The sequence below is a fragment of the Poecilia reticulata genome, chromosome 23, assembly GCF_904066995.2.
Source record: "Poecilia reticulata chromosome 23, P_reticulata-male-v2, whole genome shotgun sequence".
NCBI lineage: Eukaryota > Metazoa > Chordata > Actinopteri > Cyprinodontiformes > Poeciliidae > Poecilia > Poecilia reticulata.
Genome location: NC_088852.1, coordinates 3,534,216 through 3,553,743, shown reverse-complemented (window position 1 = coordinate 3,553,743; position 19,528 = coordinate 3,534,216). Strand labels below are relative to the sequence as shown.

General features: G+C 36.5%; 2 protein-coding genes across 4 annotated transcripts in view; one reads left to right on the top strand and one right to left on the bottom strand.

Annotated features, from left to right (window-relative positions):
- Positions 1-1,477: 1,477 nt before the first annotated feature.
- The window catches only part of lhfpl3 (LHFPL tetraspan subfamily member 3), a 30,253-nt gene continuing 12,202 nt past the window's right edge, over positions 1,478-19,528 (bottom strand). Inside the window, exons 2-4 of the mRNA XM_008400349.3 lie at positions 4,977-5,207; positions 3,151-3,206; positions 1,478-2,241 (exon numbers count right to left, since the gene is read on the bottom strand). Coding sequence (XP_008398571.1) covers positions 3,184-3,206; positions 4,977-5,207 — 254 coding nt within the window. The 3' untranslated portion in view covers positions 1,478-2,241; positions 3,151-3,183. The remainder of the gene's footprint in view (positions 2,242-3,150; positions 3,207-4,976; positions 5,208-19,528) is intronic.
- orc5 (origin recognition complex, subunit 5) overlaps positions 5,083-19,528 on the top strand; it is a 38,359-nt gene continuing 23,913 nt past the window's right edge. For 2 of the 3 annotated variants that reach the window (XM_008400350.3, XM_081604012.1), the window contains exon 1: positions 5,083-5,219. The gene's annotated coding sequence lies outside the window, so the exon portion shown is untranslated. The remainder of the gene's footprint in view (positions 5,220-19,528) is intronic. The other variant, XM_008400352.3, reaches the window with a different exon arrangement.

The following is a 19,528-nucleotide window of genomic DNA, read 5'->3' as shown; positions in this document are numbered from 1 at the left end:
AAACATCTTTAATTGTTCAGAAGCTAATAACAATCAGCGATGTAAACAATCACAGCTAGAATTGTAGCTGACATGTCTAAGTGGACCATCTTCAAAATAAACGTTTTTGCTGCAGGTTACCGTTGTTGATGCGGACGGCGGCCATATTGAATCTGGAAGTCGGCGTTTCAAAAATTTCCGGACTTCGCTGATGTGTTCCTGTCGGATTTTCTGAGTTCTGACTACAAACGGATCATGCTTGAATCAAATCAGTTGGCTATAAAAGTTAATTCCCCCCCCCTCCCCCCAAAATAAAAAATTAAATGCTGTTTTTCTGTCAGCTTGTTGCTAAATTTTAATGAGAAAAATGTATTTGGCCTTAGATGTTTTCAGTTTTATTCATATTGCTCAGGCTTGGTATTCTAAAAAATACTAACCGTAGCTTACAGTAAATCTTTACTTTTTGGAAAATAATTCAGGATTATTTTTTACTTTTATATTTTCTTCAACGTCTTTACCAGTGATTTCTCATTTCTTAAGACCGTTTTATAAGACTTGCTTTTTATCGAGTTCTTATGCTAACTTTAGCTTCACTAGCCTACTGTTTAGAGCAGCAAACTTAAAGTAAATATCTACAAGGATAGTAAATTAATGTGTAGTTCAAATTTTTTATTTTTGTAATTTTAATTTTGTAAGTTAAGATTGTATTTAGTTTAATATGGAAATATCAGGAAAAAAAGTTTCTTGATCCTAATGCTAACTTTAGCTAAGCTAACTGTACAACAAGTTCAACAAGTTAGTTAAAAAAGTAAATTTAGAGCAGAGGAATAAATGCTAACACTTTCCTAACTTATAATTTTAACACCAAATGTAAAGTTTTTTAAATGTTACAATGTTAATGTAATTAAACGTTCAATTTCTTACGCATTAGTTGTAATTTGGTGTGAAATATGTCAAACAATTAGCAATATTAGCATTTTTACATCCCTCACGCAGCATATTAATACATATTTCTGGGTCAATTTGCAGAAATTTTGAGGGGTAAAACCAACCAGTTAGATAAAATATTTCATTTTGTTAAATTAGCTGCTTTTATTCACAGTAACCGGACAGGAAATGGGCAAAGAGAAGGAGGTAAGTCCCAGATGGGGAGTCGGATTAAAGCTCTTCCTGCCTACATATCAAACCCGAAAACGTGAATTGAACAGACCACTTTTTAAAACAAATTCATGTTCGTTGTAAAGTTTTAAACCAGCTAATTATGTTTCACCTCAGATATTTGTAGTTTTAGTTTTGTTACTCAGGTTAGGTGTTTCTTATAAATCCCGATGCTAACCAAGCTAATAGCGCTACCTGCTTTTTCTAGCTAGCTTAGCCTAGCTAAAACATCTGTTTTCCGACTTCCGGAGACACTTTATTTATCCATCTAAATAAGTTGTAGTGGTTTTAAAGTGTTGAAGTGAAAAAATGTAAGCTTACAAAACAAAACCAGACTCGGTTATTCATATTTTTTCTTTTTCTTTACGATATTGTCAGATAACAAGATACTCAATGGCACACACTAATAATCAACCAGGACATTTCAGAGAATACGTTTCAAAGTCGAGACAAAGGGACATAACCAACATGTATGCTATTCACTAAATACATATAATTTATGTGTTCTCTTGATTGGTGCGCTTTTATTTTATTTGTACTTTTTACACAAGACTTTACCAGCAAAGAAAGCTTTGATATCAACAGTTTCCATTTTATAACATCAAATATTTCATCATAAACAAGACCACACGGTTTTTTTCTGATCGTCCAGCCTCTAGGTTTGCTCAGTTCCCAGGTTTTTGCAGACGGCAGTCGTCTTCAGCAGGTTGAAGTTTGTTGACTTGGGAAGAAACATCAAGGCTGCTGGGGTTTTATTGTGTCCAGCAGAGTCTGTTTGGTTTCAGTGGTTGTTTTGTCTTCTTTTCTGCCCCCAGATAAACCAAAAAGCAACCTTTTTTTTTTCTTTCCATTTGTGGAAAAACGGCTCAGGTAGGATGACAACAAACTCAAATCCTGGAAAAAATGTCAGTTTCAGGTGAGTATAAAAACTATTTTACAGAGAAATGTAAATTGTTGACCCTGGTACTGGGTTGTTTGGCTGCTTTCAGGGCATTTCTTCTTCTTTTGTTGCTTTAATTTGCAGCTTCTCAGCTCTGCATCCAGCCGCTGAGCCAGGAGATTGATGCTGGACGCTGCAGTGATGCCACATCCCAACTGTAAGACCTGCAGACATTAAGAAAAATAACTACAGATATTATCTAAAACAATTCACTTCAGAAGTTTATAACTTTAAGATTTATTTGCTTGTAGTTTATTGACTTATTTCCCTCCAAAGTTTATTATTCTGAAGATGCTAAATAGTCTCAGAAAATAGTTTTTACTTCTAGTAAAGGTTGCATGTAGCGATGCAAATAATGATTATTTTAGTAATTGATTACTTCATTGATAATTTGGATGATTATTTAGTTTGTTGGATTTTTAAAAAAATCCACATTCTGCAGATTTTTCATTTAACTACATTAAAAAAATGCAAGAAAACAATTTAAATCCATTTTAAGTAAAAAAAAACAAAATGTTTTGCTTAAGATGCAATAACATATATTCCTTTAGTAAACATTTAATTATTTTTAGATTAATTGACCAATTTTTGGATGAACTTTTTAATAATTTTATAGCAAATGTGCTCAACAGATGTTTTAAAAATTATTTTAACCAAGTAAAACTAAAATTACTACATGAAGAATATTTCAACTGAATAAATCTTATTTGTTTATTGTTTGAGTAAAACAAGATTTATTATTTTTATATGTATGTGTGTATATATAAATATATATGATGTTATATCTTTATTTTCCAGATATAAATTGAAGGAAAATTTTTTTTATACTTAAATATTCAAACATTTCATCAGAATAGTCTCGTTTATTAATAATTTAATTATCAAAAAATATTTATCCCTATTTTTTAAATGTGAAACCACTTTATTTTCCATAGATAAATTGAATTAAAACAAAGATTAGACTTTGATATTAAACATTTCTTGTTAAAAAATTGGGGTGATTTTTTTATATGGATCTTTTTATGTCAATTTTCTACATATTTCTTATGTTTGCTAACAAGTGGCATACATACCCATGCGTGTAAATTCTTCACCGTTTTCTGGTGTTATATCACATTATTTCCAGTTTCTGTGGAGATAAAAACAATAAAACATTTTTTTAATGAGATGAAAAGTGAGATTGCGTGTGTAACCAGCAGGTGGCAGTGTTGCACCATGTTTCAGCAAACAAATAGCCTGACCGTTTATGTTTCTACACCCACAAAGAAGAAACTACTACCAATTAAATCTTTATTTTATTTCATGAACAACCACCTGTGTCTCCCCGTTTTCTCCCCAATGACTCATTAATTTTCTCATTCAAGTATTTCGGTTTATAATGACTTTTTCTTTCTTCATACAGGCCAGCAGACAACCGCTTGATGGGCTGGCTGCGATTCATTTAGTCTAGCTGTGTAAACATCCATTAGTAATTCATGACTCCGTCCAGCATCCCCGGGCTTCAATTAACCCCTGATGTTTGTGTGTTTTCCGTTTCGGACTCCCATCCGTCTCCCTATCGCTCTTTCTTCCTCCAGATGCTTTTTGTTCACTCGTTCTGCTCTCCATCAATCATCCTCTTTGGCTATTGGAGCGCTTGTCATCTCGTCCAATTAGAAGAAAATACAATTTTCACCGGGAACAGAAGCAAACAAAAGCAGCCGCCCAGGTGGTGTTTACCGATCCGACGTAATGTATGCAAATTAAAAAACTTTCTCACTGAAAGGAGAGGCGTTGTGTTTTAGACCTCAGGTATGACGTAAGGAGCATCATTAACAGTGACGTACGTAAATAAAAACGAAGCCAGTTGAAATTAAAACGTTTCAAAAGTCGATAAATGGTTATGTAGATTAAAATTAGTTCCGATTATTAACTAATACCGTCCGTTGGATCTTCTTTTCGTGCTGTAGTTTGGCCGCCATCCAACAGAGGGCGCCGCTGGTCATTCTGAAGCGGAGCCGTTGATAGAGAAACAAAGATGGCGGCCAGGCCAGAACGTATCAGAGTAGTGGTCAAAGAGTCCGTTAAGAGTCCGTTGTGGGATGGAAAAAGCACTTTACGCGGTTCTATTTTGACAAATAAGCACTCGACAAGCCTTAATACAAAGTACTGATGTGCTCTGAAGGCAAGTATAACACAGAAAAACATATTTTTTCTTATCTTTGATTTTTCTGAGTGTTTAATTTTTCTCTTTGTGTTACGGAAAGACGGTCAGCTCCCTTAATACAAGAGAAAACTTAAGTTTCAAAAAGTGTCCGCTTGTCTATCCGTCGTTAGTCCATCAATAAGATAAAGTTGATTTATTTTTAATAATATTTCAACAGGATCCCGCTTCCGAAAACGATCCCTTGGGGTGCTTTGATGATTTATTCGTTTTAATTTAAGGCACACTCAATGTTAGGTAAGATTTTTACGAAACTAATTGAGTTACTTACTAATTTATATTTTAATTTATTGAAGAATATTATGAGTTTTGCAGGATTTGAAACAGATTTTACTTCCAAATTAAATCTGTGGAACCTAACGATCATTTGACCATTTTGTACAATATGAGAAACACATTAGAAATACATTAGATGTAAATAACCAAATAATTAAAATGTTTTTTTAAAATAAGAAAATATTTTTATTCATGCTTCAGTCAAAAACAGAATTTTACTCCAATTATTTTCCGCAGCCCCCAACATTGATCTGATGTTGACTTGCCTCCTATTTATTATTCAGTTGTTGAACATTGTTGATCATTTTTAGGCTCTTAGCTTTCAAAGCTCACTCTTTTACACACCAAAACCTGCGCAGTTATCTCAGATGTTCTAGTATTTCACAAGCGAAATAAGAAAACCTGAGGCGCTCCTCTTACTTTCTCCCAGCAGGTCTTCAGACATCAGATTATCCTGCCGGTTGCCGAGGACGAACGCCAGGAAGGAGAGGATGAGCGCGTCCAAGATGCCCATGATGGCCAGGATGTAGGCCCAGCGCACCGAGCAGGCGCCCAGCGTGTATTTGTCTGTCTGCTCGCCGCACATCCGCTTCACCTCGTCGCTGTCCCAGCCGTCGGGGTAGATCATGCAGCCCAGAACCAGGCTGGTACCTGGAACAGGAGGTGAGACAGATGGGTTGGGGTGCTTAACACGCTACCAGGGGAGGATTCATGTTGCTGAACCTGGAAACATGCTGCGGTTTATTAAAAATGGCTGCACTGCTGCTACAAACACAGATTTATTCATCACACTTCAAAGTCTTCAATTTGCAATCAACACTCCTGAGTTTAAACTTTGCTTTGGCTGGAATTACAGCTTTGCACATCAGAACTGCAACTAACAATTATTTTAGCTATCGATTAATCGGTTATTCTGATGATTAATCTGATTTTAAAAGTTGACACATTCTGACATTTTTCATTTAAGCTTTTTATACATTACTAGAAATACATTAAAAGATCTAAATGAACAAATTAAACCCTTTCTTAAGTAAAAATAAACAATTATTGCCTAAAATGCAACAATACATGATTCAGATTAGTGATCATTATAGCAAAAGATGCATTTAGCTAAAAAAAACCTAACATCAACATGTGCTCAGCTGTTTCTGCTTGACTGAACATCAATACAGTGCTTATAATTTGACTAATCAATTATTAATTTATAGCAAAATACACTATAAATTTATTTTACAGAATTTGAACCATCTGAAATACAAAATGAAAATATTAGTTCAATTATTGGTCTTGACATGTTGTTCTTTCAGTAAATGGCCGCTTTTTAATCTGTATACTCCAGTTAATGGTTAAGTGATTACTAAATTAGTTGACTATTATTTAAATAATTGATTAATTGCGATTAATCGATTATTGAAATCTTTGCCCATTCCTTTAAATACAAAACTACACCTCAGTATTTAGACTTTTGTTCATAAATGATGATAAACCATGTGGGATTTTGCTTTTATTATGGGCTGCGTTTTGTTGTTACGCCCCAATAAAGCACTTTAAAACCTAAAATGTTTGAATTAGGGATAAAAGATTAACATGGTGCTTTATTTGGAGAGTTTGTGAGTTTATATATAATATTCGCTTTATGGAAATAAACTCTTGGGAAATCAATTTAAATCACTTTTTGCATAAAAATAAGGAAATCAGAAAAGGAGCAGAAATAAATGCAATAGAATAGAAACTCTTTACAGCAGATGCACAAAAAAACTCCCAAAAGTGTAAAAAATATATATATATATATATATATATATATATATATATATATATGTAAAAAACACGATTATAACATAAAGGTACTGTGTACTTAATATTATTATTACAACTGAGTCCGATGACTCTTTAAAAATAATCATGTTTATTGAAACAGATGTGCAATCGCAGCATAAATATAATTAAAAATCAGCAGAAAACAGTGCAAATGTACAGCAAAAATGCAATAAGTAAAGAAATAAATTCTGTATTTTAAAGAGTCTGCAGACTGAATCAGGAGGGAATGAGCATCAGAGGAAACGTGACGGTGTTGGCAGCACTTTAGAGTCGGGCCAGAGGCGTTGAAGGAGGCGCAAAAACAGAACCGCATGTTGCAGAACCGTGTGTTGACACGGGCCGTCTTCACACACCGGCTGTCGCCTGGCTGATGATGGGAGACGCCTTGGAAACTGTCATCTGACGACTGTTAGCATGGAGCTAAACGCTTTGTTTGTTTTCAGAAAAACAAGTTGTACTAATGCTTTAAAAAAGGCTAAAATGATGCAATTTAAGAGAATAATTTTTACATTTTAATCAGAATAAATAGCTTTCCTGGGAAATACCTGTGATACTTGAACACTAACTTGAGTTACAAGTGGATTAACTGATAAATTATGCCACCTGCGTCAAACTCGAGGCCCGCGGGCCAAATCCGGCCCGGCAGAAAGTTTTATACGGTCCACAGAGAGACGTAAATAGATTCATTATTATGACTTATAAATAGTTTTATTAATCAAATAGAAGAGAATTAGGATCAGATTTTGTTTCAGAATAGACCAGAATTATTCTCACTCTAATCGTATAAAATCAAAAGTCAGAATTCTGGGGGAAAAGTTAAAATTGTGAGAAAATTCAGAATTGAGGGGAAAAAAATGTTGAGAAAGTTGAAATTCTGAGGAAAAAAAGTTTAAATTCCGAGAAGAAAGTCAGAATTCTGGGGGAGAAAACCTGAATTATAAAGAAAAAAGTTAAAATTCTTCTAAACAAAAGTCAGAATTCTAAGGAAAAAATCTGAATTCTCAGAAAAAAGTTAAAAATTTTGGAAAAAACTCAAAAAATTTTTATTTTTTGTCAGAATTCTAAGTTTTGATTTCAGAAGATTAGAGCTAGAATTCTTTTTTTATTTTAGTGGCCATAATCATCTTCCATAGATTTCATACTGCTAAATTACATCGATGGGAAATGTTGTTTCTTTCAGTGAGCTGCGTCTTTTGTCCTAACAATTTGTAATTATCAAAATTAAATATGTGACTCGTATGTAATATAGGCAAAAATGTAAATAAAAACGCTCTTAAAAACACAACAAGGCAGACAGTCGTTGACATAAATTCGCATTCTGCATTTCAAAATTCTTTTTTTTTAGTCTGTTACTCCTTTAAGGTTAAAATCAACCGCTGTAATAACACTGTTATGATGTCAGCTAATTACAGATTTTTCTAATGACAGGAGGCACGTTACACAAAGAGTTGAACTTGCGAAGGTTGACATGGGGGGGGACCCAAATAAAAATCTGCTGAGGGCCCCAAAAAGGCTTGTGCCGGCCCTGTCCATGTTAATTCATGCAGTTCAGTAGAATCAGACTTTTTGTCTCCTGTCAGATCCATTTTCTCTGCACACAATCCCGCCATAAATAAAGACATTCATAATGAAACCTTCTCTCTGCTGACTTGTCGGCTCATTTCAGCGCCAACCGGATGTTTTCAGGTCGGACAGCCTGAAGGCAACATTTGTATTGGCAGAGCGATCTGCGTTTGCGACGCCTCGTGATTGAGGTCAACAGGAAAATGGAGGACAGGCTGTTCGAAACGAGCTGCCTGACTCTGAGACTCGTTCTGGCACTCGAACTCTGCAGGAGATTTGTAGTAATGAGCCGATTCTCACGCTGAGACGCTGAGAACCAAACCAAACACGGAGAAACGAGAAGGTCGATTAACTTCCAGGGATGCAGATTCCCTCACATCCTTCTCTGCAAAGGCTGCAGAGGTCAGAGCTTCTCAGGAAAGCAGCGTCTAATTTTTACTACGGAGTGTTATAATAAAAAACATAAAATTACAATAAAGCATTTTGAAAATAAACTAGGACAAGAATAAAGTTGAAATAAGATGAGAATAAAGTCATATTTTGAGAATAAAATCTAAATATTTGGAGAAAAAGGTTGAAATAGAATAAAGTCAATATTAAAAATAAAGTCCTAGTATTACAAGATTACTACAACAATGAAGTCGTAGTAATGACTTTACTGTCATATTTTGACTTTATTCTCGTAATTTTCTGACTTTTTTCTCCTAATTTAATTATTATGTTTTTATTTTCTTAATGTGGCCCTAATACTCCGTCGTACTATTCAGATCTTTTCACTCACCCTTCCAAAAAAATAAAAAATACGATTTGAGCCGCTTTCATTTGTGAACGTAAATTTTCTACTTTTGAAATTCAGAAATTTCCAACTTTTTTCTAAAAATCTCAAAATTTCTAAGCTTTTTTCTAGCAGATTTTCAATTTCGAAACACTTTTTTTTGCCTCCATCTACAACCTCCGTAAAACTGCTTCAGCTCGTCCCATTACGTCTGAGCGCTGATTTCCCATCGATTCCTTGGAAAAAACGATATTTTTGTTGCAGCTCAAACGTTAACGATCATAAACGTCCTCCAATCGGCTCCCACGCCGCGCTCATCCTGCCGGTTTCTGGCCGTGACGGCGACACAATCAGACGTTCGTGTCCCACTTCCTCGTCTCCCGGTCAGCTGCTGCTTTCTGCCGTTTGGGCGTCTGCTTCAAGGTGGAGCATGACAAATGCAATTAATGGGAGTTAATTGGGGCAGAAAGTGGCAGATGCAGGAAGGTATGAGGCTCGTCCTCCCCTCCCTTCGTCTGTGTTTCTCTGCTGGCCGGGAATCAGAGCGCAGATATGAGAGGAAGGGCAGATGGAGCGTAATGTGCAACATGGTTCCTGCAGCACACCGCGAAGTTCATTAAAGCTTCCAGCAGCCGCTCAGCGATTCATGAGGCCAGTCGGTGTTTGGAGCTGAAATTAATGAGCTGATCTGAAGCTGCTGAGTACAGAAGAGGTTTACTGGAAAACTAGAAAAAGACAAATATTATGGGGTTTTTCTCTGAATTTGGACTTCAAATTCTTTAATACTTTAATCTCAGAATTTCAACTGTAATCTCAAAATTTTAAACAGTCTCAAATTTTTTACCTTAAATTTTGACTTTCAATTTTGATTCTACTTTAAACTCAGAAATTCTGACTTTAATCTCAGAATTTTGACTTTAAATCTCAAAATTTTAACTATAATCTAAAAAATGTGACTTAAATTTTGACTTCAAGCTCAGAATTTTGGCTTTAAATTTTGATTTTACTTTAAACTCAGAATTTTGACTTAAATCTCAAACTTGTGACTTGAAATTTTTACTTCAAACCAAGAATTTTGGCTTTAAACTAATAATGTTGATTTAAATATCAGAATTCTCACTTTTTATTCAAAAATGCTACATTTTCCCCCCACAATATTCCAACTTTAAACTCGGAGTTGTTTACGCCTCCAACATGAAACTCATTCAGAGCATCGATTTATCTGAATTCATCCCGACTACATGAGGTTTCTGCTGCTGAAATCTCGATGCTGATGTCTGCTCTGATCTTCGCTACACAATCTCAGCGATTCTTTGTGATTTATATGCTAACAGGGCATCAAACATAAAACATCTGCATCCCTGTTTTCTCCTCTTCTAACTCCTGCAGTAACTATCGCTGTGCAGCTGCTGTTGCTGCGAGATGAAACGAAGGGAGGAGGAATGTGCTGGTGTTTTCACCGAACCAAAGATCATCTAGATAATAAAATATCTGGACACGATAAAAGCCACATATTGATGAGTGCTGATGTCCTTTTTGGGAAGATGAGAATACGACTTGAATCCCAACGCGCTTCGTTTGAGACGCGAAGGGAAAGAGAGGAGCTGTTTAAAAATGCAGCGGCTGCAAAGCATCAGAGAAACAGAAACAGAGAAACCGCACTTCAAAGTCAGGCCTAAATGAACAGTTCAACCGTTACAGGATGAACTCCAGACTCCCCTCTGAATTTATTCAATTTGAAAACTTCCTTCATGTCACAGAAAATAGTTGGAAGAGTAAAATGAACTATTTGATTTAGAATCGAATTATCTACAGGCTGATAGAAGCACAAGCAGCTTTTTACAACTTGGTCTTGGTTTGCATTTAAACTCCTTCAGTTGTAAATTTTCTTTTAATATTGCATTTTGCTCATGTCAAATGTTTTTATTTGGTAGCTTTTATAAACAGGGTTTATACCAGAATGAAGAAGTACAGAAACAGAACACCAGAATATTGATAAATATTTAAATTAGCTACTAGTTTATTCCTAATTCTACTGTCTAAAAATGGTATGTTAGTTGATAGCATTGGAGTTCAATAGCTAGCATCTGTTAGCATAAAAACTAATGTCAAAAACGTAAAGACATAAGCAAGCCTTATAATTCAAGGAAACATGAATGTATCTGGATTCAGACTCAGATATTTAATGGAAAATGTTCTAACTTAGTGTAGCATTTTGCTAACGCTACATGTTTTATTTAGGAGTGGCTAGCTGACAGAAGCAGGTTTCACACACAGTCTGAAAAAGGACAGAAATAAAAACACAGAATATGAAAAAGTATTTATGTAGCTACTGGTTTATTTCTAGTCCTATTGCATCATTTAGTTTTGATAATAGCTGCTAGCATAGCAGCAAACATCAGAAGCTAGCATCTGCTAACTTAGCAGCTAACATTGATAATTATAAACATAAAGAAGCCTGACAATCCAAAGAAAAATAGGTGACGTTGGTTAAAACATAAATATATTTGGATTTAAACTTTTTCAGAAATCAATTTTATGATGAAAGGAATATTTACTGGGACATTTTAACTTACATTTTGCTAATGTTAAATGTTTTGTTTGGGAAGTGCTAGCTGACCGAAACACTGTTCACATATTGTTACTTCAGCAGATGCTATAGTATTTTATTATTCAGTTTGAACATTAGCTTTAACTGTCAGCCCTGGATTAACACAATGTTGTTTCCATCTGTGTAAATGTTATGAATGAAATATCAAAAGAAAAAAGTGGAAAATGAAGTTTGGCTGGGCCTGCACAGTGGCGCTGTTGGTAGAGCTGTTGCCTTGCAGCAAGAAGGTTCTGGGTTCGATTCCCGGTCTTTCTGCATGTGCATGTGTGGGTTTTCTCCAGGTACTCTGGTTTCCTCCCACAGTCCAAAAACATGACTGTCAGGTTAATTGGCCTCTCCAAATTGCCCCTAGGTGTGAGTGTGTGTGTGCATGGTTGTGTGTCCTGTGTGTCTCTGTGTTGCCCTGTGACAGACTGGCGACCTGTCCAGGGTGACCCCGCCTCTCGCCCGGACGTTAGCTGGAGAGACAGCAGCACCTCCTGACCCCACTGAGGGACAAGGGTGCAAAAAAAATGGATGGATGGATGGAAGTTTGGCTGAATGAAGGGTCACAATTTGACATGCAAATCTTTTCTCTTGGTCTCTCGTCAGACGGTTAGAGCTGCGCCACATGTGCTGGTCCTCTGGTGTGAGGATGAGATGCTAGTAGCGTTGAAATGAGGAGGAAACAAACATCTGCTGAGCCTAAACGAATCGTACAGCATCTTATTCTCTTATCAAACAGCGACGGTCGCATTTTTAATCTAAAAACAAGAAGTCCTGCTTCAGGTCTGCCTGCTTTGCTCGCTCAGATGTGGTGACATTGCTCTCGGAGCGACAGACAACTTCAGCAGTCCTGAATCTTTTAACGGTTGCCCTTATTTTCTTTCCGAAACTGTGCTGCTTTGAAGTCAGACCGAAGGGATTGCTCCACTCCATTTCTGTATCATCTAATATGTCTCTGATCTGAGCTGATGGCCCAGAGTACATACTCTCCTTCTTTTTCTAGCTTTCTTTCCTCTCCCCCTCCTCACTCACTCTGAGCTTCTCCTCCTCCACTGCTGGGCTATAATTACAGATGATGTAAAGGGATGAAAAACAACCAGAAACCAGCCTGGATGAGAAAAATGACACATGTGGAGCTGCAGAAGCAGTTCAACCCCAGAACAAAAGCTTAAGATCTGGTGAAAATGATGAATCTGGTAATAAAAAAGGATTCAGACTTTTTAGACTCAGAATTCTGAGTAACTGATTGGATTGCTCTTTGCCAGCTTCCTGACGTTAAACATTAATGACACGAATTCTGTGACAAAAGTCAGAATTTTGAGATTAAAATCTAAATTCTGATCCAATTCAGACTGACTTTTGTCCTCAGCATTTTGAATTTTAATTCTGAATACTAATTCTGTGTCAATCTGTCAAATAGGTGTCAATTATGTTGTTAGTATATGAAAATAATCACATAAACGTTTCTTCGTTGTCATAAGAAGTAACTTTGGTTTAGTTTTCAGTGCAAATATCTTAATACACTTGAAATAAGACTTAAATGTAACTTTTTTAGCAAGATATAGAGGCTTGTTTAGTAAATAATTGCTAATTATTTATGATGGTAAATTAAATTATAACAAGTGAAAAATGTGTTATAAGTTAAATAATCTGCCAGTGGAACTGGAACTGGGTTGCTAGGTGACGGCTGGGCTTGGGTGGGGTTGCTAGGTAACGGCTCCAGTGGAACTAGAACATTTTCACCAATATTGAGGAATTGTTTACTTAAAATTATTCTCTGTCTTGCTAAAAAGTAATTTTTTAAGACAGTTTTTATCTCAAGTGTTTTAAGATATCCATCCATCCATCCATCCATCCATCCATCCATCCATCCATCCATCCATCCATTTTCTTCCACCCTTCTCCCTGTCGGGGTCGGGAGATGTTGGTGCCTATCAGCGGTCAAGGAGCGAGAGGCGGGGTCACCCTGGACAGGTCGCCAGTCCACCATAGGGCAGTATTAATATCTGTAGTACTGAAAACTAGACCAAAATTACTTGGTAAGATTTGGTGTTTTTTCAGGGTGCGGCAGCGGTAATGGACGCCGCTGCTTTCAAATCGATGTTTATTCAGCAAAGGGAGCCTACAAGGACCATAAGACAGACAAAGCTAATTATAACAAGCACAACTTGCTTGGAGCATTGACTGCAACTTCTGCAGTTGGGTCTGTTTGGATGCAGTCGGAGCCGAGTCGGAACCGACACTTGGGTTTTGCGATGGACCAAAGTGTTGCTTCAACGTTTACATGTTTTCTGTAGCAACTCACGGAGTCTCCAGCGGCTTTCCACCGAATCTCGGATTGTATTCCCCGTCGACTGCTCACAGAGGACCGCGCCAGTGATACGACTCCGATAGCAGCAGAAGCGGCTCAAAGCGCGGTCTCCATGGCAACCGGAAAGCTCGAAAAAGAAAGCGAGCGAGAGCATTAATGGGCGGCCGAGGTGACTCCGAACGTCCCCCAAACGACTCACGTTCCCTCTCTTCTCTGATCTGCGGCCTTTTTCTGGAGGGGGATGGAGACGTTTGACTGTAAACGGCATAAAAACACAAAAACTTAACTCTGCCGCTTCTCCCCCGGCGGAATTATAAGCGTGTCCGGTGGGACTCAAACACGGCCACCGCTCACACTTCCTAACTCCCCCCCTGCTAAGTTTATGAAATAACAAGCCTCTCCGCGCTGCCACACAGGCGCCGGAGCCTTTTGATGTTCTCTCCAGCTCAGAACTCATTTGTATTCAGCGAATACCCCCGGCGTTCACGTCGAGTCCTCCCCACCAACACGGCTCCAAGTGTTAACATTGTTAGTCATGTTTTCCACACAGCGAGGCGCACCTTCTCATTTGCAGCTCAATACAGCATGTTATAATTATAGATGGATGATATGTGCAATTAGGAGGGAACCTGTGGAAGTAGGCGTCTTGTGGCTCTGCTGGCAGATTTTCAGGTTTCAGGATGGTTTAGAGCCCCCTTCACTCTGGTATCCATAAATAAAATCCAGTGAAACCATTTGCCTTTAGAAGGGTTTGTCTATGTTTTTGCTACAGTTTTTTCTCTTCAAAAACAGTGGCGACCCAAAGGGGGGACCAGAGGGGGACATGGCCCCCTCGTTAAAGTGCTTGTGTGAAGCAGTAAATGTAAAACCCAACAAAAACATAAATACTGAATAAATTAAATTTAAACATTTAAAATTTTTATTTCCTCTAATATTGTAAAAAATAAATTCTGCGGTTGCTAACAGCGATAAACGACATCAAAAAAAATTTATTTTCCTTCTGTGGTAGAAATAGATTAACATAACTTTAAATTTGTTTCAGTTTTTTGCTTATTTTGAACCCTCCACCAAAAAACTAGATTTTTAGATTAATCTCAGAAAGTTTTGAGAAAAACATTTGTAAATTTCTGAGTTTCAAAGGTAAATTTTTGACTTTTGGAGTTTATTCTTGAAAATTTCCGAGATTAAAAGTCAAAATAATTAGTTTTTTTCTAGCAAATGTTTGACTTTTCAAACTCATATATTTCCTTGTTTTTACTAGAACATTTTTAAGGTTAATCTCAAACGTTTTGAGGTTTTTTTTTGGCAGAAATTTATCCAACTTTTCTTTCTAGCAATAATACTCCTAATATGCTGTCGTACAACTTCTTAAAACAGCCCAAGCGATTAAAAAAACAACCCAGACGTTTATTTGGCAATAAGTTAAGTTAATGTTTGTCGGTGCGTCAAAAATGAGCTGTTTCAGAATGTTAAGTCAAATTCAAGATTAATTTTAGACATTTTTGATAAAATAAGTTTCAAAGGTCTATGTTTGACTTTTGGAAGTTTTTCTTTTAAACTCAGAAATATCCAAGTTTGTTCTAGAGAATTAATTTCCTCATTCTTTTTTCTTCTGTCTTCAACGGCCCTGATTTGCCATCGCCAGACATCCGATGAGGCTAAAACACCAAAACAGGCAAAATGTAAATTTCGAGGTGTTAGCGCTTCATCGACGCAGCGTATAAAGCAGCAAACATCCGAGAGTCACTCAATCAACGGCATCATAACCAGCCTCTCGGCGACGGTGAGGGATAAAAACGGCCGGAGCCCAGACATCCGTCTCCTGGACACCAGCATCACTCAAACATGGCTTCGACCCAGACGGGTCGCCGTGTCCTTGTCCTGCCGCCTCCCGCAGGAGGAGGAGGAATAATAAGCGGCTGTCGCCTCCATCCCGACCCAACGATCAGGAAGATAAACCCAGGATGGGAAATCTATAAACATCACTGGACGTATGAAAACAAGCTAAAGTGACACTAAAACGGTGCAAACTCTGCAAAAACAGGAAATCTTACCAAGTATTTTTGTCTCGTTTCTTGTGCAAATATCACATTTGAAATAAGACACAAGTAACGTACAAGTAACTTTTCAGTGAGATATAGTTTGTTTTAAGTCAAATCAATAACTTATTTACATTTAGGAAACAGTACTAGTTCAACCTGCGTATTATTTCACTTCTAGCATGGGAAAATGTTTTTATATAAATGAAATAATATGCAGTAGAACTACTACTTTTTATCTATATTAAGGAATTATTTAGTTAATAAGCTCCTATATCTTACTGAATTGTTACTTTTAAGTTATTTTTGTCTCATTTCAAGTGTTCAAATTACTTGTGTGTGTATTTATAAAATAAAAGTGGTAGGACTCGATTGAAACGTTTAATGTAGTTAATTGTAGCGTCTGTGATTTGATTGCATTTTAATTGAAAGCCATATATCAAAACAATTTGCAATATTTTAATTCAAAAAACATTTTCATGGGTAAATTATTGAGTAGACTTTTAAGCTAAACAAAAAAATTATTTATTATTTTTAATTTTCTTTTTAGATTATTGAATCATCAAATTTATGCAAAGTGTTTCAGGAACCCTGATTATTCATGAAACTTCTTTGAAAAAAATCCTTTAAAAATATGGACTGTTGATGCTAACATTAGCATTTTGCATTTGCTAATAAGTTAGCATTGAGATGCTATACAGGCTTGAATAGCTTCACTGATTGGCTAACTCCTTTTAGCACAACCTGAATCTTTTCCAGATTCTAATCAAAAACAAAAATCAACCAACCCTCAGAGTGTAATATTTTACATTACTATATATTTGATGGCTGTTTTAAAAACGGTTACTTTTCTAACCTCTTGTGGCAGGTAGCTGTACTGCAATTCATAAAATGGAAGACAAGATTAACAGATTTTAGGTTATTTGAATTAATGTTTTCTCTTAAAACAACACAGCAGCTAATATCTTTGCATTCCTATTTGTGCCTTTGTGTTATTTATTAGAATAAGGACTTTGTGAAGTTAAGTTGCTCTTTCCCGCTGCGCTCCCAGTTTCGGCACTAATTGGTCTAACCTTGCTTTAGGAAGGCACATTAATCAGTGGCTTGTTTTGGAGACTCATACTCAACACAAACCTCCCGTTCCTCGTCCGGCCCACGCAGTTCTAACATTTCTGTCTTTCTTTGTGTTCCTCCACCTCGGCTACGTTATATATTAAGTACTTTATCCTGAAATAACCTCCTTTCTACACAGCTTCATAATTACAACATCAAGCAAGTTGAGTTTTTGTTAATTAGGACCTGAGGGCAAAAGGAGAGAATATACCTCAAATAATTAATCTGAGCTCATGGATTCGGTGAGAGGGAGATGTGTTGAATGAAAGACAGATTTACAACGAGTTCATCAGATCTGGCTGGAAAAAACGTAACACTAGCAGTATATCCAAACATTTCTCCTCAAAACATAAAACGAGACAAGAATCAAGTTATTACTAAAGATTATATCATAGGAACAACATAACTAATCTTTAAAGCTGCTAAAGCTCATTAGCTAGCTTGTAACTGTACAAAAGCTCATACTGAAATTATGAAAGTAGGGCAAAAATCAGTCAATATTGATAATTATTAGTTTTTTAAACTAAACTAGTGGTATTATCTTTCCTGTTTTATGCCTTTGTTTTCTTATTTTTAAGCAGTTATGAGGCTTAACGGTCAAACCTGAAACTGCTGCTGTACAAGTTACTCAAGTTGTTGCTAGGTAACAAAAAATGAGTGAGTTGCTAGGCAACCAGAGAGAGAGAGTGAGTGAGCTCAAAATGAAATTCAAATTTAAAAATACTTTGTTGATCCCAAAGGGAAATTCAATGTTGTTGTAACTCATATTAGTTCAAATTTGTCAAAATGTATGCCATTAGAATTTGAGTGGCCAGAGGAATTGAATTACTATTATTTTTATTTTAATATTTTATTGTACTTCTGATACTGTATTGAAAAGGCTGAAGTAGTTTAATGAAAAAGAATGTGGCAATATTTTTATCTGATTAATCTTCAGAATAATTGCTATATTGATCAATTACTAAAATAGTTAATTCTATTCCTTACTTGTATTATTATGCCATTATCGTTAAATTAGTTGAAAATGGCTTCAAAACAACAATATTGTTTGTTTTTCAGTTTATAACAAATATAAACTGAAACAGTTTATATTTGTTATCGTGACAAACCTACTGAAATATTTGAAAGAAACTGAAAAACTGAGGTGCAACTCTACTCCACATGCTAATGGCACAGCAGCCAATCCAGGAGCACCATTCATTTTCCTGAACTCTGATTGGCTGAACCCCAAAGACCAGAGATAAGAGCATGGATGTCAGTTTCTACTTTAACATTAATGTGTATTAAAGGATATTTGGTGTTTTAACTAAATAAGCAGTTATAGGTGATTTTAGAGGGGATGTCAAGTATTTCCACATTTCGGTTGTGGTGCCTAACTGTTGCAAATACCTGGTTTCACTGTATACACTCGATAACATCAGGTTCCAGCAACATATGACAGAACCTACTTCATTTAAATTTGTTCTATTTTTAACACAAGCCTGAAAAGTTGTGCTTTCCTGAAAGCAAATCTTTGCCAAGTTGCATAAAAGCTGATTTGTCTGTCCATCGTCTCATCTGGTAATCCAGTTAATCCATCAGACAAGATTGTTTTGCATCCACAAACCTTGCAGATAGACATCTATTTAAAAAATGCTGCATCTGAATTCAGCAGCATGTCTGTGGGCTGCTCTTGGCTACTTCTATATTGGCTGCAAACACAGTTTCCAAAACTCTGCTTTCAAATGTGAGCGCTGAACAAGCATCTCTACGATGGGTGCTTTTAGTGTATTATCATCAAACAGACAGGGGGGAAACGGGGAAAAGACAAGTCTGGGAAAACAGAGAGCAAATCAAATATGGACGCTAATGGCTGTGGACTCTAAGGGTTGTCTTTATACATCTGTCAAGTTTCTGAGAGAAAAACAACTTTAAAAAGTTCAGCCGGTGTCGCCTGGAATTTCTTTATTCTATATTAATGTCTTGAATAGCATCATTTTTAGAGCTAGAACTTTAATACATTAATGTTTGATTAATTAATTATATAGATTTTAATGCGTAAAAGCCCACATTCATGAGAATAAGTACAAATAATTTAACTGAAAATTTGGGTATTAAATGTCATAGGTTTCTACAGCTTTTAAAAACGGCTCAGCACTAAAAAAACAAAAATTAAAAAAACACCCAGCTGTTTTGTTTATTTTTTTGTGTCTAGAGAACAATCTGTTTGAAAAACCTCTACAATATAAAGTCACAAATCTGCAGTCACTGCCCGTCACCTAGTAACCCCAGCAGAATTCCACTCGTTACCTAGCAACCCCAGCAGAATTCCACTCGTTACCTAGCAACCCCAGCAGAATTCTACCCGTTACCTAGCAACCCCAGCAGAATTCCACCCATTACCTAGTAACCCCAGCAGAATTCCACCCGTTACCTAGCAACCCCAGCAGAATTCCACCCGTTACCTAGCAACCTAAGCTGAGCTCTGGCACATTTGTTTAGCTGGTTTAATTGCTGTACGCTCTTAACGACATCAACAACAAATTGTTGTGTTCCCAACTTACCATCCAAAGATCACTTCCTGCATTCTTGTTGTTGTACAGGAGGCTCCAATTCTGCTTTTCAAAGATGTATGGTTGTATAATTGCGCATCTGTTAGCAGCTATTTTAACATGCGAGTGTAAACATTGAGTTGGGGGGGTCGTGGCCAGCAGCAGCTTATTTTGGATTGTTGGAAGGAGCTCAAAATAGGCAGAACTAACCAGCCTAAAATCTCAA